Raw genomic sequence first — 18,709 nt, 5'->3', positions numbered from 1 at the left:
TTAACTGCTCTATCTCCAGTGCCTAGACCCATGCCCAAGACATTGGAAGTGCTCAGTAGTTTTTGAACAAGTGAATTAGATTGTTCTCCTGAACAAATGGGACAGCCAAAACGTAGAGAAGTGTTTGTACTTGTGCATAGACATACAGATAAAAAGTGGCAGGGTCAGAGTATAAGGCTGGGTGTCTCTTGTCAAAGTCCCTGCTCTAGTATGGCATTGCTTGTTACCCAGATGGATTTCGACTTAGTCCTGATAGCAGTGAAGAAGCCCTTGAAAGTCTTCTAGCGGAGAATTAGCATGGTAAAAACAGTTGTAGGCATGCATCTATTTCAAGATGTATCTTGTTAAAGAGATGAGAGTAGAGAAAAAGTCAGACCATTGCATCAATCTAGTAATGAAGCAGTGAAGTTGGGCTATTAGAGTGTCCCTGGAACAGTTGTAATACTTCCAAGGTAGAGCTGACACAATATTGGTTTAATTTGGGCAGAAATTGGAGGAGGGAAAATAATTAAGGGGTTTTGAGTATAAGTACTTGGATAGAAAATGGATGGATAGAAACAGGGAAATCAGTGACTGAAATAGGGAAGTCAGGAAAAATCTGTTTTTTCTTTTTTGTAGTATGCATGAACAATCTGGTTTTATTTATATTGAATTTAAGATGATAGCCAGCGGCCAGGCACAGTGGCTCATGCCTATAATCCTAGCACTCTGGGAGGCCGAGGTGGGCAGATCATTTGAGCTCAGGAGTTCGAGACCAGCCTGAACAAGAGCGGAGGCCCCGTCTCTACTAAAAATAGAACTAAAAATATATAGAAAAAATTAGGCATGGTGGCACATGCCTGTAGTCCCAGCTACTGTGGAGGATGAGGCAGGAGGATTGCTTGAGCCCAGGAGTTTGAGGTTGCTGTGAGCTAGGTTGACGCCATGGCACTCTGGCCCAGGCAACAGAGCGAGACTGTCTCAAAAAAAAAAAAAAAAGATGGCAGCCAGCAACCAAGCAAGCAATTGAAGATATACCACTAAAGTTTGAGGAAAATATCCTATTTCTTAATTTTAAAATGTTTGTTATTCATCACAGTAGTTAATTGAGTAATTCTACCTTTTCCTCTTAAAAGCCAAACCATTGAGCATATCATTAAACTAGTGGAACAACATGGCAGTGATATCTGGTGGACTCTTCCCCCTGAGCAACTTCTTCCAAAAGAAGTCTTATCTCAGGTAAATTCTGATTTGTGTTTAACAGCCGTTGTGCGTATTACATGACTTCACAACAACATGAGGTTTTCTTGGGAGTTAAAAAGTGATTATGTTATCATGTAAAGTTAACAGATTTTTTTTTTTTTTTAGCCATAGCTCCTCTGATAACCAAAGTTAACGAATCTTATTCGCTGTAAATGGGAAGCTAAGGCAGTTTGAAAGTGGACATTTTGTTTAGCTACATGAGCATAGTATGTAACGTAGCAATGGAATGTGGGAGTCATGTTATTTCATTAAGGGCCAAGATTGGTTTTGACTGATTTGGTTGACTAAGCAGATGTAATTGTGGCAATGAGAGAACAGTGCCTAACGTTGGTACGTCAGGACTTTGTGGGTTCTGAAGTAGCTGATTGCATCACACACTAATTTAATTTCAAGAAAATAAAAAATAATTCATATCACATTGGTAACTATGTGATTAAGTGGTCACCATCATTTTTATGTGCAAATGGAGGGAATTGTAGTTAGCTATAAAATGCTTAAAAATGTTCTAAATTTCATTAAAAATGGGAATTTAATGGTTGTATTTCATTTTCTTAAGACTTTTTGGGTACAGTGTTTATTGTACATATTGTGATCTTTGTGTATTAAAATGTTTTTATATTATTTTATTAGGTTGGTGGTCCTGATGCCTTAGAATATGTGCCCGGTCAGGATATTTTGGACATCTGGTTTGATAGTGGAACTTCATGGTCTCATGTTCTTCCAGGTAATTTTTAAAAATACATATATGCCAATCAAGATGTTTTGAAAATATAGAGTTGTTACTTAGAAGAGATCTATAATCAAAACCTTTTTTATTTCAAAGAAGATCTCCTGCTATAATATAATTTTAGAATTAGAAGAACCCTTGGAGTTAATTTAATCCAGTGATTTGCAAGCCTTTTTTGTGTTTCTAAATAAAATTTTATTTAGAACTGTAATACATAAGATAGATAAAAATGGGAATTTTCTTCTTCCTCTCAAGCAGCTCATTCTCCTTGGTCTACTTGGCAACTGCAAGGCACCCAGTTATGTAAAAAAAAGGTTGGAAATCACTGAAATAGTCTGACCCCATCATTTTTCAGATGAGAAATGAGATTGGTCACATAGCTTAATAGGTAGTATCCGACTAGAACTCAAGTAGCCTGGTTTTCAGTTCTAATTTTTCTATATTATGTTGCTTTTCATGGCCTTTTCTCCTCACTATACAGACAGTTGACTGATTTTAGACTAACTCATAGTTAGGGTATGTTTTTGACTCATTGGATAAAGAGAAAGGAGAGACATTGGGCAGGAATCAGAAAGAAGTAGTAGGAGAAGGCACACATTAGAGGATGTATTGAGATGCTTAAGAAGAAATATCCTTATGGATACTAAGTGAAAAGTTAGAGCTAAAATGGAGAACAAGCCTTGTCATCTCTATGAAGGTAAAGACAGGGATGAGATGTCATGGAAATAGTGATGAATCAGACCATTCCTCACTCCTGCTAAGTGTGAGCTTTGGCCCAGGAGATCCTGTTTGCTTTCTGGAGCAAGGTGATGTGGGGAAAATAGCTCATTCCTGCAGCTGGCCATTTTTAAAGGGGTTGAAAGGGATGGTTCTCAGTTTCCGTTGAGATATACTTCTTACACTAGGCGTTACTAGTGAGAGGACAGCAGTATGATTCCTAGTAGGTAAATATATATTTCCTTCAATTAGGAAATACGAAAAACAACATACATGTAAGCTCATGTTTATTCTCTATTACAGCTAAAATGTGCACAATAATTCATAATGACCAAACTTAAGTTACATATTATTATAATTGTTGTATAGTAATTTTCAGAATTATTATTTCATAAGTTTCTCCCAGTGTATTTGAGAGAAAACACTGCAAGTTTGGGTCCGTTGTTTCCCTAAATTACAGTCATGCACTGCATAATGATGTTTTAGTCAATGACAGACCACAGATAAGATACTGGCCCCATAAGATTATAATACTGTATTTTTACTGTACCTTTTTTATGTTTAGATATATGAATACTTAACATTGTGTTAAAGGTGCCTACAGTATTCAGTATCGTAACCTGCTGTCCAGGTTTATAGCTTAGGAGCAACAGGCTATGATGCCATATAGCTTAGGTGTTGCAGCAGACTATACCATCAAGTTTGTGTAAGTGCACTCTGATGTTCACACAATGGCAAAATTGCCTAACAACACACTTCTCAAAATATATTTCTATCGTTAAGCAATGAATGACTATATATTACAAATGTAGGCAAATAATACTACTTATGGTAGGTTAGAGCAGAAAAAAGAGTTTTCCTGCTCCCATATTTGGGGCAGCTTCCTGAATTTCAGAAAAGAGTATGCCAAATGTGAAACAGTGGTGTATGATGTATTTTAAAGTTTATTCACTGCTTTGGCCTTCATGAGAATTAATGCTACTAACTTTGTTGCTTTTTAAATTTCTGATAATTTTTACATTCCTAAGTGCAGCAAGTATAGTTACTGCTGTTTGCTTTTGGTTTTTGTTTACCTGGATTATCTTTTTCCATCCCTCACTTTCAGCCTATATGTGTCTATACAGGGGAAGTGAGTTTCCTGTAGGCAGCATATAGTTGGGTCATTATTTTATCCATTGAGGCAATCTGTATTTTTTAAGTGGGAAATTTAATCCATTTACACTCAAGGTCACTATTGATGTGTGAGGACTTATTCCTATCATATCAATAATTGTTTTTTTATTTTGTATATTCTTTGTTCCTCTCTTATTGTTTATCATTGAGTTTTGATGGTTTTTTAATAGTGATAACATTTGAGTCCTTTCTCTTTCCCATTTGTGTGCCTGCTCTACCAGTGAGTTTTATACTTTTGTGTGTTTTTTTTTTTTTTTTTTTTTTTTTTGAGACAGAGTCTCACTTTGTTGCCCAGGCTAGAGTGAGTGCCGTGGCGTCAGCCTGGCTCACAGCAACCTCAATCTCCGGGGCTCAGCGATCCTACTGCCTCAGCCTCCCGAGTAGCTGGGACTACAGGCATGCGCCACCATGCCCGGCTAATTTTTTGTATATATATTTTTAGTTGGTCAATTAATTTATTTCTATTTTTGGTAGAGACGGGGTCTCGCTCAGGCTGGTTTCGAACTCCTAACCTTGAGCAATCCGCCCGCCTCGGCCTCCCAAAGTGCTAGGATTACAGGCGTGAGCCACCACGCCCGGCCTTTTGTGTGTTTTTATGATGATAGATACTATCCAGATGTAGGACTTTTGCTTCCAGACATAGGACTTCCATAAGCATTTCTTATAAGGCTGTAGAATGGTAATGATTTGCAGTTTCTGCTTATCTGGGAAAGACTATATTTCTTTTTCATTTTTAAAGCATAGCTTTGCTAGGTATAGTATTCTTGGGGACCCCAGGGTAGGATGGAGTCTGGTGGGGTTTGAGTTCTCAAAATGGCACCATGCTGCAGCTGCAGGTCTAGTTGGGGGATGGGATCCAGCATAAACTGCCTCTCTGGAACAGTGGTGTTCCGTGGACTCTAGACAGCTCCCTGTACTAGTGCCAGGGACCATAATGGCCAAGGGGCTCTCCTGTGGGTGGGAGTGCAGGAGCCCATGGTGGGAAAGTAGACCACTGGGGTCTCTTTCTTACCTTTTCCCCATACTGGGGATTTTCTCCTGGCTCCCAGTTGACCTTGGCGCAGTGCTGGCTCCTTCACTTCTCTCTCCTTCCATGCTTCAGAGATTGCCTTTCACTTCCTTCCGTCTGAATTCCAGTGTCCTCTCTTAGATGCTGTGTTTGATTCATGTATTTATCTGCTCAGTGTTGTGGTTCTTCTCTGGAGGAGGCAAGTGATAGGTTTCTCCAGTCAGCCATCTTGAAGCCCCCCCTTCCAGAAATTCTTTATCGAATGAAATTAGTGTTAAAAAATACCTACTCAACAAGTCATTTTTCCTTCCCTCTCATATTTAGGCAGTTAATTCAAAGATTGAAAATTAATTTGTCATTTAAACATATATCATGTGTGTGCAAGAGCCTGCCAGAACACGAATAAACTACACGCACAGATACTACACAGACCCAATCTTCAACTGTAGTTTCTAGTTTTCACTCAAGTCTCATATTCCTCCTCAATCAATCAAAATCTTAAGAGAGACCAATAAGAAATTGATTGATTGGCTTATCTTTTACGCTTTTTTATCTTCCCTTTTGTTTTTTTTTTTGTTTGTTTGGTTTTTTTTTTGAGACAGAGTCTCGCTCTGTTGCCTAGGCTAGAGTGAGTGCCGTGGCGTCAGCCTAGCTCACAGCAACCTCAAACTCCTGGCTCAAGCAATCCTTCTGCCTCAGTCTCCCAAGTAGCTGGGACTACAGGCATGTGCCACTATGCCCGGCTAATTATATATATATATATATATATATATATATATATATATATATATATATATATATATATATATATATTAGTTAGCCAATTAATTTCTTTCTATTTATAGTAGAGACGGGGTCTCGCTCTTGCTCAGGCTGGTTTCGAACTCCTGACCTCGAGTAATCCGCCCGCCTCGGCCTCCCAGAGAGCTAGGATTACAGGCGTGAGCCACCACGCCCGGCCCTTCCCTTTTTGTTTTGTGATAACAATTTCAGGACAGGCAGAAAGAGTCGAGATACTAAGTGAATTCATAGTTTAAAAAGCCATGAACCAAAGGTGACAGACAATTCCTTTTTTTTTTTTTTTTTAAAAGAAGTCATCTGTTTTCCTGCGAAGTCTCATTGTACTTTTCTTTCGTAAATGGTTTGTGCCAAGTCAAATATGAAATGATTCAGTGACCGCATAATTTCCTTGAGAATGAATACATTATTTCAAAATAAAAGCAGCTGGATTTTGAGCTTAATTTTAGCTGTCAATCTTCATGTATTAACTAATGTATAATGAGATGAATTTGGTCATTATATAGTATATACAACTGGTTTTACTTTCTGCTAATAGATTTTCGAGCAGTGAAAGAGATTTGGCTTACAAGTTTGACATTAGGTCAAGTACATGTTTCATTGTGAGTTCAAGAAATTGAAACAAAAACTTTCTGTGAAAGGGAAGGGCTAGCATTTTTAAATGAATCATAGGTAATAAAGTGTACATACATATCTAAAACATTCTTTAAACATTTACAAAAGGCGTTATTACAATGGTTAAAAAATAATTGTGTGAGTGTTTTTTAATAGACTTTATTTTTTAGAGCAGTGTTAGTTTTACAGCAAAATTGAGCTGAAAGTACATAGTTCCCACACCCTTCCCCTCTACATGCACCACCTCCCTTACTATTTTTTTTTTTTTTTTTTTGAGACAGAGTCTGACTCTGTTGCCCGGGTTAGAGTGCTGTGGCGTCAGCCTAGCTCACAGCAACCTCAAACTCCTGGGCTCAAACAATCCTCCTGCCTCAGCCTCCTGAGTAGCTGGGACTATAGGCATGCGCCACCATGCCCAGCTAATTTTTATATACATATATATATGTGTGTGTGTGTGTGTGTATACACACATACATAGATATATTACATATCTATGTATGTAATATATACACACATATATATATATTTTTTAGTTGTCTAGCTAATTTCTTTCTATTTTTTTTTTGTGGAGATGAGGTCTTGCTCTTGCTCAGGCTGGTCTCGAACTCCTGAGCTCAAATGATCCACCCGCCTCGGCCTCCCAGAGTGCTGGGATAACAGGCATGAGCCACCGCGCACGGCCATTAGGGTTCACTCTCGGTGTTCTCTACGTCATAGTATCATACAGAATAGTAACATTGCCCCTCAAATTCCTCTTCTCCATCTACTCTGCCGTCTCTCTCCCCTAACCCCTAACAACCACTGATCTTTTTATGGTCTCCATAGTTTTGCTTTTTCTAGAATGTCATATAGTTGGAATTGTACAGTATGTAGTTTTTTGAGATTGGCTTCTTTCACTTAATAATGTATGTCTAAGTGTCCTCCATGTTTTTTCCTGGTTTGATAGCCATTTTTTTAAATGCTGAGTAACATTCCATTGTCTGGATATACCACCATGTATTTAGCCATTGGTCTGCTGAAGTAATTATTGTTTTAAAATATTTGTTCTTCTTCATTTCTGATTTTTTTTAAACAGAAATAAATTGAAATAAATAGAGAAAAAAGGTAATTTTTTTTGAAATAGGAACTTGGATTTACAGCTTAGGTTTACAAATAACCTTTTTAAAAAGTCACCCTTTAAGGACGTACACAATACTACTTCGAAAACAGCCTGATTTTAAAAATCAATAATTATATATTGGCATACTTTTAGTGCTTATTTTTGCTTTAAGTTATTTTCAGCTGTCACATAGATTAAGTAATAGTTTTGTCATATCAGCTTGTACTCCTTCTACAATTTGCCTTTTTTTTTAAGAGACAGGGTCTCGCTCTATCACCCAGGCTGGAGTGTAGCAACCTGATCATAGCTCACTGTAACCTTAAATTCCTGGACTGAAGCCATCCTCCTGCCTCAGCACCCCCACGCCCCCAGTAGTTAGGACTACAGGCATGCATCACCACAGCCAGCTACTTTTTAAAAATTTTTTGTAGAGAATGAAGTCTTGCTGTATTGCCCCGGCTGGTCTCAACCTCCTGGTCTTAAGTGATTCTCCTGCTGGGATTAAAGGTGTGAGCTACTGTGCCCTGCCTGCCTTCTTAGTTAAATGTAATCTTGCTCCAGATTCATCGGTAGAAGTGTAATTTGGTATAAACTTACTGGAAGTGTTACCTCAAATGTCATCTGAGGTTGTACAATAAATCTACAGTAAAACATTAAGCATTATCAGCTTTGAAGTAGTTTCTATATTTTGACCAAGTAATTCTACTTATAGGAATTTCTCCTATAGAGACAACTAGATCTGAGTGAAGATTATATGTGAGGATATTCATTGCAGTGTTATTTCTAATAGTAAGTGATTTGAAATAATAAACTCAGTATCCTGCTGTAGAAAAGTGATTAGTATGGTATACATGCATGATAGAGTGGCGTGCAGTCATTAAGTCATGTTTTTGAAGAATATTTATGGGCATGGAAAATATTATTTAAAGGCATGTTAAATTTGAAAAAGTACAGACTACAAGCTCTCTGGGAGGCCGAGGCGGGTGGATTGCTCAAGGTCAGGAGTTCAAAACCAGCCTGAGCAAGAGCGAGACCCCGTCTCTACTATAAATAGAAAAAGAAACTAATTGGCCAACTGATATATATATAAAAAATTAGCCGGGCATGGTGGCGCATGCCTGTAGTCCCAGCTACTCGGGAGGCTGAGACAGAAGGATCGCTCGAGCCCAGGAGTTTGAGGTTGCTGTGAGCTAGGCTGACGCCACGGCACTCACTCTAGCCTGGGTAACAAAGCGAGACTCTGTCTCAAAAAAAAAAAAAAAAAAAAAAAGTACAGACTACAGAAGGGCAGCATACAGATGAAATATCTTAATTTTTAACAGACTCATGTCCATGTCAATATGCATAGAAAAAATCTTGGAAAGTAATAGCTAAAATGTCAAAGTAATTATCTCTGTGTAGTAGGAATATCTATGATTCTATTTCCCTAAATTTCTCACTATTTTACAGATTTCTGAAAGTGAGAATATACTTTTGTTAGAAAAAAGACAAATCACTAAAAATGAACTTATTGGAATAGGAACTGTGTGTGGTTGTACAATAAATCCACAGTTTAACAGCACTTGAGTTTGTGCTTTGTATTCCTTACCATTGAACACTAAACTTCTTGTCCTCAGTTCTGGAAATTCCAGCAAACTTTATGTTTTCATTCCTGTCCAGAGCTTTGCTAACCCCAGAACTGCCCCTCTCCCTACCTTTTTTTGGCTGATTTTATGCACTTTCCTAAAAGGCTCTTATTTCCAGAAATTTTTGGTATTTATATTTCCTTTTTCAGGATAGAATTTTGCTTCTTACCCAATTCCAACAATTCAGCATATATGACAATGGGAAAGATAAGAACACTGAGACCTTACACTTCAAATGTGTTAGCTGGAAAAAAAAATTCATTACCTGTTTTGTTGTGATATTGTTATGGATTGGTGTCCTCTTATTTTTTTAGGGTGTTACAACTTGTACCTCTAGGGAAGGATTAAAGACTGTGTGTGTATTTTTAAAAATAGTTTTGTAGGCGCGGTGGCTTATGCCTGTAATCCTAGCACTCTGGGAGGCTGAGGCGGGCAGATCGCTCGAGGTCAGGAGTTCGAAACCAGCCTGAGCAAGAGCGAGACCCCGTCTCTACTATAAATAGAAATAAACTAATTGGCCAACTAATATATATATAAAAAAAAATTATCCAGGCATGGTGGTGCATGCTTGTAGTCCCAGCTACTTGGGAGGCTGAGGCAGGAGGAGCCCAGGAGATTGAGGTTGCTGTGAGCTAGGCTGACGCCACGGCACTCACTCTAGCCTGGGCAACAAAGCGAGACTCTGTCTCAAAAATAAATAAATAAATAAAAAATAAATAAAAATAGTTTTGTACAAACAATCATGTTTTTGCAAGTATTCTTTCATATAAAAATCTTTAAAAAAATATACCAGGAAGAATCTTTCTTGCTTCTCTCAGTGATGTATCTTAATAGTAATTAACATTTACTGAATGTTTACTACGTTGTAAGCATTGTCCTGAGCATGTACTTCTTTAATCTCTACCGCAGCCTTATAAAGTAGGTGGATATTGGTGGTATTTCCATTTTGCTAAAGAAGAAATAGAAGCAAAGGAAGGTTACACTAAGGCCCCCCAAACTATTACAGATATATTCATCAAGGCTTAGAAGTAGTAATTTCTCCAAGATGACGAAACTTTGGTTTGATTCTGTGGTTTTGGACTGCCAGTGATGACTCGACTAGGGCAGAAGTGTGGGTACTTTTCAAAATAATGAAAAAGATTAGGGATACTTCTTGCTATTTCATTATCTACTTATTTCAGAAAAGAATTTCTACTAGTGTTCTGTCACATAATCATCTTACTGAATGATATCCATAACGTGGTCGCCAGAAGGGAGTTAGCATTTTGGGATGGGATGGGATGCGATGGGATGGGATGCGATGGGATGGGATGCGATGGGATGGGATGGGATGGGATGCGGTGGGATGGGGTGCGATGGGATGGGATGGGATGCGATGGGATGGGATGCCATGGGATGGGATGGGATGGGATGGGATGGGATGGGGTGGGATGCGATGGGATGGGATGCGATGGGATGGGATGCGATTTGAGCGCTGGCATTATCAAAGTTTTACATGGTTACAAGTGGCCACAAGTCAGTAGAGGAAGAAGAAAAGTAGGACATAGATTTAGCATTCCAGATGTTGAGGCTAAAACTTTTGTTCCAATTGCAGATGCATTTACCTTTTTATATTGTCTTAGACTCTTGTGACTGTATAGACTAGATTAAACTCTTTATTTTCCCCTGGTAATACCTATCACAGTTATTTCTTGTTTAACATAATATCTACTCCACTAGGTGTCAGCTCCAAGAGGGCAGAGACCACATTTCTTCAGTTTTTCCCACAAGGATCTAACACAGTGCCTGCTTTGTAGTTAGTGCTCAGAAATATCAGTGAAAGTAAACTGGTTTAATTCAATTATTTTAATTTTGTCTCCCCACCTTCACCCAGATAATCTTTCTCAAATAAAGATTACAGCAGTACATCTTCAATTAGCATATAAGGACAAATCATCATTTTATAAATAAAAGGGATTATGGAGCTGCTTTGTGTTGTGAGTTCAGATTTAAAATATGGAAGTAATCTTTCTCAAGAGCTCGTGTTCCTTTTTTTATAAACCTTTTTATTTTGAAAAGTCACAAAGTAGTATAAAGAATTACCACATGCCCTTCATCTAGATTTCCCAAAGCGAATATTTTACCACATTTGCTTTATATATCCTCTTTGTATATATATAACACATAGAGAAAATGTATCTTTTATCTCTAAATATTTCAGTGTGTATCTCCTAAAAACATGGACAGTCTCTTATGTAACCTGTATAGATATCAAAATCGGGGAACCAACACTAATTCCATTCTGTTAACTATATACAGATCTTATTCGAATTTTACCCAATAACATTCTTTATGGAAAGAAGAAAAAAAAAGAATCCAAGATCCAGTCTAGGCTCACATGGCATGTTGCATTTAGTTGTCATGTCTCTTTAGTCCTCCTGTTCTTTGTCTTTTATGACCTTGACACTCATGAAGGTGCAGGTGGTTTATTTTGTAAGATGGTCCCTGTCTTTAGGTTTGTGTGATATGTCCTCATGATTAGATTTAGGTTATGCAGTTTTGGCAGGAATATCACAGGATGGATATTATATTTTTTTCATTGCATCATTTCAGAAGTCACATGATGTCTATCTGTCCCATTACTGGTGATGTTTAACTGTGAGCACTTGGTTAAGGTGATGTCTGCGTTTTCTCTTTTGCAAAGTTACTTCCCCTCCCTGCCAGTAATTTTTATTAGTAAGTATTTTTTAGGGAGATACTTTAAGACTATGGAAATATCCTGTTTTCTCAATTTTCACCTAGTAGTTAAGCCTCCTTGATGATTCTTGTCTGAAATGATTGGTACTTCCGATGTTTGCCAGGTGGTCCCTTATTGTATTATTAACTGCTGGAATAACTGTTGTTGTAAAATACTAAAATTATCGCTCAAGTCTGCTTATATGCATGTCCTAACTCTAGATGAAATTATTCATATGCCTTTTTTACAGTTTGCCCATTTTTTGACTGGGGCATTGTCAAATGAGAAGTTAATAATTTGACCTTTATAAGACCTTGTTTTTTGTTTGTTTGGTTGTCAAGATCAGGCACATTTCAGTAGTCTGACTTCTTGGTTAAGAGCATGCGCTTCAGTGCCAGATTGTCAAGGTTCAGAAACCAGCCCTGCTGCTCACAGTCTGCACATCCTTGGGCAAGTTCCTAAACCTCTCTGTGCCTCATTTTCCTCATCTGTAAAATGGGGGCAATAATACTTTATTAGAGCTATGAAAATTAAATGAATTAACATATAAAGTTATTAAGTGCTCAGCAAGTATTTGTTTTTTGGTTTTTTTTTTTTTGAGACAGAGTCTCACTTTATTGCCCAGGCTAGTGAGTGCCATGGCGTCAGCCTAGCTCACAGCAACCTCAAACTCCTGGGCTCAAGCAATCCTCCTGCCTCAGCATCCCAAGCAGCTGGGACTACAGGCATGCACCACCATGCCTGGTTAATTTTTTTTTTTTCTATATATATTAGTTGGTCAATTAATTTCTTTCTATTTATAGTAGAGACCGGGTCTTGCTCTTGCTCAGGCTGGTCTCAAACTCCTGAGCTCAAACAATCCACCCGCCTTGGCCTCCCAGAGTGCTAGGATTACAGGCATGAGCCACCGCGCCCGGCCTAGTATTTGTTGAATTAATAAAACCATATTTATTTTCATAGAAGATTTAACTGGAAATATTGATATTGATAATTATAATGAATCCACGCCTAGGTTAGGTAGTGTTTAGTTAGCTGTGCTTTGGGAGATGATACTCAAAGATTTATCTACTTTATCTTTTTTTTTTTTTTTTTTTTTTGAGACAGAGTCTCGCTTTCTTGCCTAGGCTAGAGTGAGTGCTGTGGCGTCAGCCTAGCTCACAGCAACCTCAATCTCCTGGGCTCAAGCAATCCTGCTGCCTCAGCCTCCCGAGTTGCTGGGACTACAGGCACGAGCCACCATGCCCGGCTAATTTTTTATACATATATATTAGTTGGCCAATTGATTTCTTTCTATTTTTATAGTAGAGACGGGGTCTCGCTCAGGCTGGTTTTGAACTCCTGACCTTGAGCAATCCGCCCGCCTCGGCCTCCCAGAGTGCTAGGATTGCAGGCGTGAGCCACCGCGCCCGGCCTCTACTTTATCTTGATAATCAACTGGCAGTGGGGTCGCAGCTCAAGTGAGTGCAGTGTAGTCGTCAGGTAGAGCATGACACAGAGATAAATGATGTGATTACTTTTATTATCTGAATGCTTTGATACATTCTCATTTTTGTTTTTCTGTTTTAATTAACTTTACATTTCTGCGTTTTTCAAAAATGTTTAATTTTTGAGGTACTGACCAAAGAGCGGATGTGTACTTGGAAGGAAAAGACCAGATTGGGGGTTGGTTTCAGTCTTCCTTATTAACGAGTGTGGCGATGAGGAAAAAAGCACCGTTTAAGTAAGTATTTCTACCTTAGCTAAACCTCTGCTGAGTCCTTGTGGGCATGTGAGGCACTATGCCAAGTAATATCATGTGATAAAGTACTGTACCCCTGATTGTCGTAGTCTCCTGTTGATTAGACAAATAAGAATTTAAAGAAGAGAGAGAGAAAGGAGACAATACATAGGTAGCTCTCTTGTCACTAACATAGGCCATAACTCCTAGAAGAGAAAATCAGCATGACTGGAGTAGCTAGAGAAACCTATGTGGACCTAGATCTTTTTGTTGTTGTTGTTGTAGAAGAGAAGGAAAGAGGAGTTTATTAACTTGCGGGCAAATGAGGAAGTTGGCAGACTCCTATCTCAAAGTACCGCTGTCCTCTAGATCTTGACTTGACACAGAGGGACGTAGGGAAGGATATCCACAGGAGCTGATGAACTGAAACATTCCTTTTTTAAATGCCTATTTATTAAGTTTGGGATTATTTAGTACTGATAATGTTTTTCCTTTTTCAAATGTGTAGGCAAAAGTTTTTATCAGAAAGATTCTTAAGTAGCTTAAGATTTTTGCTATCTTATGATGCATCCCAGAACATTTTAGATGTTTTTTGTTTCTTTTGTAATGTGTTTGTAAAGACCGACCGAACAGCAGATACCATTTTTTTTTCAAATTGTCTTTTTGAAAATAATTTTAAGGTGATAATCTGCTCTTTTTAAGATACTTTTTTTTCCTGATTAGATTTAATGCTCAAAATGAGTACATATTAATAGCAGAAGCTCAGGAAATAGTTTCTTTAGTGAATGAAAACATCTAAGGTTTTCCCTTGATTAAGTAGAGAGTTGACTAATGATCATGGTAGATAAGCTGTTGACAACTAGACTTTCAAGAAAAGCTTTCATCCCTAATCTGTCAAGAAAAGTCCTATTTTTGTATCAAACTCAGGTACTCTTTTTAAAGCTGTTACCATTTTCAAAAAAATCAGTGTGTTTATCATTAATATAACTGATTTGTCTTATTAGGACAGTGGTTGTTCATGGATTTACCCTTGGAGAAAAGGGAGAAAAGATGTCCAAGTCTCTTGGGAATGTCATTGACCCTGATGTTATCATCAATGGAGGACGAGTAAGTGGTTTCCTACAACTTTCTTTTATTTTTGTTTTAAGGCTCTTAAGTTGACAGCCAAAGCCCTTAATATAATTACTTAAATGTAAAAATAAAATCTATCTTTTATATTAGTAGTGGATGCCTTATCATGTTTTAAATCTAGACGCTTAAATAACACATGATTTTAATGAAAAGGGAAGGGCTGGGTTTGTGGCCCTTCTTGACTCATTTCAGGTCTGAATCTCCAGTTAGGTCCTGAATCATACTGTTTCTTTTTTAATCGTCTGACCTTTTCAAATGTGGCCTTTTATGGTTCATAAGTGTGGTGATCAGGTTTTCACCCTATTGTGTGATACATGCCTCCCTCACACCTTGTTAGGATGTTGGCACATCTCACATGGAAACAAAAAATGCATAAACCGTAATTTTACAGGTAAGTGGAAATGATATAAAAAAAAAAAGGAGATGAAAACTTGTAAATGTTATGTTTCATTGTTTTATTCTTGGCAATTACACACTTTAAAGCAAGTCATTAATGGACATCAAATCTGAGGTTGCTGATAATTTGGGGTTGTTTTGTTTTTTTTTTTTTTTTAGTTGTTTTCATAAAATAAAACCATTTGTCTGTTTTTTCACTCCTGTGGCTGTTTATTGCCCTCCTCACATCCTGTCGTCATTCACTGCTTTGTGTACAGGGTTGCTAGGAAATGTTGATACGGAAAGCTGCCCCGCTTCCCCCTCCCTTATCAGAGACTCATCCCTGGCTCCGCTCTGTCCCTGGGCCGCTGCTGTCACAGGTGGATGTGGGCATGGCCGCGAAGAGCTTAGGTTTTAGCATCTGGGCCTCGAACAGGATCACAGAGCATGCTTTTCCTTCCTCCCATTTCGTTGTTTTTATTATTTTATTTTTTTTAATTTGTTTGTTTGTTTTCTCAGAGTACACTTTATTAAAGCTACTTGTCCAGAAAATACATTCAGTACATATGGTAATATAGGAATAAACTTGAGTTCATAAGCCTTTGAAATTTTTAAGTAATCTTCAATGATGCTGATCAGGGAATTCTTTTCATTGGTGGAATTACTTCTCCAGTCTCCACCGTTGTATCACCTGGGAATATTCTGGGCTTCCTTTCAAACGATGGCATATGGTTTCATAGTCACATGATACTTTAAATCATAATGAAAAATCCAGGCCGGTATAAGTACATGAGTGAAGAGCAAAGAGACTGCGTTGGTTTACCTTGTAGACCATGTTCCTCCAGGGGCTTCCGTTCTGCAAAAGCTTATTCCAGAATGCCTCCATAGGCCACGGCTGCCGTGGGGGCAGCACTGGCTCCCGATGGCTGAGCTCCTGGTCTTTCAGCCCTCGCCTTCTCAGCCGCAGTTTCTCATCCGGCCTGTACCCCGACATGTCGCTGCTGGTACCGAGGCAAAAGGACACGGCGCGCCCACGAACTAGGATCTTACCACTTAATGCGCGCTCCCGGTCCGAAAAACAACCTTGCAAGGACGCCTGGGAGCAGCCTGGTTGTTTTTAGGTGCAGCCTGGTTTGAGCCTCATTTCACGACAGCGCTGGCATAGTTTATTCTTAACGTTGTGCTTGAACATTTCTGCATAGGAACTTTGCCTGAAACTTCCAATTGGCTACTGGAATTGAAAGCCATTCTGTTTCTGTGTTTTTCCCTAATGAAAAGGATCTCAGCAAAGAGCCTCCCTACGGGGCTGATGTCCTTCGCTGGTGGGTGGCTGAGTCCAATGTCTTCACTGAAGTGACGGTTGGCCCGTCTGTGCTCAGTGCTGCCAGAGATGATATTCACAAGGTCAGAGTCATTATTCTTTCTCGTTCCGAATGAAAAGTTTACAAATGAGGCACATTTTGTGTGGCACTGAAATACTCAATGACAGTGAGTCTTCACATGTTGTGAGCATTTTAAAATATCCTGTGTAAATTTATTTCTTTAAAGATATTAGTAATAACACTAATAATATAATGTACTTTTATATTTTAGATTATACAAAACATAGCATAACATTAATTTTTAATTTTATGTACTTTTATGTACTCAATGACTTTTCACATTTTTTCCATTTATCTTTATTTTCACCTGTGAGGCAGGTGAATAACATTATTCTCACCTACTCACATGAATAAACTGAGCTACTAAAAGGCGATTTGCCCTAAGATTATAAAGAAATAAAATGAAAACTCAGTCTTTAGGCATAAAATCAGTGGTTCTTTCCATAACTGGGCTGTTGGACTATGGGAATGAGAAGGTTTTTTTTTTTTTTTTCATTTGTAGTCATATTTGGAAATAATATAATAAATTTATCCCATTAAGAAAGTGATGAGAATTGGATGAAACTTAATTATAGATTAATAAAATGACTTTTCAGTGACAATTGAAAACCTCATACATTTTTTTTAAACTGCATACTTTTTCTCACTATGAATAGCTTAGGAATACTCTCCGCTTTCTTTTGGGAAATGTGGCTGATTTCAACCCAGAGAAATATTCCATCCCTGTTAAAAATATGTATGTCATAGACCAGTATATGCTACACTTACTGCAGGATTATGCAAACAAGGTAAGTGTGACTTAATAAGCTTTTGGAAAATAGAAATGCCAGCACTATTGTATGTTAAAATTTTAATTTCATGCGAGTAGAACATAATTGCTAGAAACAGTAACTAAACTCTTGAAGAAAGTTATACTTGCTAAATTCTACACATTTCCAGGTTGGCCTTAGGTTTAAAGTGCTATAATTTCTTTACTAGGCTCTCAAAAGACTAGGGGAGTACTTGGTGGAAACAGTCGGCCCAGGAGTCCCTTAGACCAGACTTCTTAAGATCAGCCTTATTCCTCCAACATGAAAGAATCTTGTATCTGCAGATGTGCCCTTCATAATTAAGTATAGAAATAACTGAAATGACTATGCCTATGTGTTTCATATTTGCTCATTTACATGTGGACACAAATAATTGTGTTTTCTTAACCCTTTGTGCTCGCTTGCTTTTTTCTTGATTCCTTTATTCTACTTGGGATTTAATTTTTTAAATACCCCAGATTTTACAAAGCACAGCAGTAAAATAAAAAACTGGAGTTTCTTTTCATACAAACTTATTTAATTGGATTTTTTAATATTTCAAATTATTGATACATTCAAAGAGTAATTGCACTCGACATCCGAGTGCAGAAGGTTAAAATTGGAAATGTGTTTTGCATCAGTGTCCCTTAAGTAAGAGATGTGCGTGCTGATTTTTGTGTAACCAAAAATAAATGAGGCATACTTGGGGGGACAGTAATGAATTGTTGGTAACCTCCACTCTTTGCTGTTTTAAAAATGGTGTGATTTCATCATTTAAAGCCCAATCCTTTCCTTGATGAATGGTCTTTTGTGGTTCCCAGAGTAGATTTTCTGAGTATAGTTGAATTTGTTATCCATCAATAACCTTTGGAAGATTCTCAGGAATTCTTGGGTATTGCTTGTTTTTTGTATGTGCCTGCCTTTGAAGCGTGTTTTTAAAGGAACACGTTTTCCTCGAGATGACTTGCATTTTCATCTGCCTATCCCAGCTTCTGCATTTATTCTGGCTTTCTTCCCTAGGTTACAGAATCATACAGACAGTATGATTTTGGAAAAGTTGTTCGGCTATTACAAACATTTTATACCAGAGAACTCTCTAACTTTTATTTCAGCATAATCAAAGACAGGTATGTATGACTAAGCTTTAAAACACTTAACAAGTATTTCTGGAGCGTCTACTCTGTGTCTGGTGAATGTTTGGGATACAGCGATGAGCATGGCCGGCAGCATTGTAGAGGGGTTCTCCAGTCAAGCCTGGTTAAGAATGTCTGCCCTGCCACTTGCTATCTTTATGATTTGGGACAACTTATTCTGTAATCTCAGTTTCTTCATCTGCAAAAGGGGGTTGATAATTCCTACTTCCTAATGTGGTTATGAGAAGGAAAAGCAGTCATGAAAATAATGTTCTTAATGCTGTGCTTGGTAAAGTAAGTGTTCAATAAGCAACAGTTGCTAATAAGAGATAATGAACATAGTGCTTGTTCTCAGGAGTTTGCAAATCTTCAAGGGGAGAAAGAGAAATATGTGGGCAATTATATATAACATTGTATAATGTTAAGTAGTATCTTTGCAGAAGAGGGCTGGATGCTAAGTGT

General features: G+C 37.9%; 1 protein-coding gene, 1 non-coding gene and 1 pseudogene across 2 annotated transcripts in view; 2 read left to right on the top strand and 1 right to left on the bottom strand.

Moving 5' to 3' along the window:
* IARS2 (isoleucyl-tRNA synthetase 2, mitochondrial) overlaps nucleotides 1-18,709 on the top strand; it is a 51,873-nt gene that overhangs the window by 26,469 nt on the left and 6,695 nt on the right. The window contains exons 13-19 of the mRNA XM_020284427.2: nucleotides 1,116-1,218; nucleotides 1,873-1,966; nucleotides 13,333-13,441; nucleotides 14,443-14,545; nucleotides 16,223-16,348; nucleotides 16,983-17,114; nucleotides 18,135-18,241. Of these exons, the coding sequence (XP_020140016.2) occupies nucleotides 1,116-1,218; nucleotides 1,873-1,966; nucleotides 13,333-13,441; nucleotides 14,443-14,545; nucleotides 16,223-16,348; nucleotides 16,983-17,114; nucleotides 18,135-18,241 (774 nt within the window). The remainder of the gene's footprint in view (nucleotides 1-1,115; nucleotides 1,219-1,872; nucleotides 1,967-13,332; nucleotides 13,442-14,442; nucleotides 14,546-16,222; nucleotides 16,349-16,982; nucleotides 17,115-18,134; nucleotides 18,242-18,709) is intronic.
* LOC142864046 (small nucleolar RNA U13) lies at nucleotides 14,829-14,932 on the top strand. Its single transcript, XR_012914639.1, has one exon. It is a non-coding gene; the product is annotated as a small nucleolar RNA U13 (small nucleolar RNA).
* On the bottom strand, nucleotides 15,347-16,229 carry LOC105886091 (NADH dehydrogenase [ubiquinone] 1 beta subcomplex subunit 6 pseudogene; annotated as a pseudogene).

Source organism: Microcebus murinus, chromosome 23 (genome assembly GCF_040939455.1).
Source record: "Microcebus murinus isolate Inina chromosome 23, M.murinus_Inina_mat1.0, whole genome shotgun sequence".
NCBI lineage: Eukaryota > Metazoa > Chordata > Mammalia > Primates > Cheirogaleidae > Microcebus > Microcebus murinus.
The sequence above is the reverse complement of the archived record's forward strand: the minus strand, read 5'-3'. Positions and strand labels throughout refer to the sequence as shown.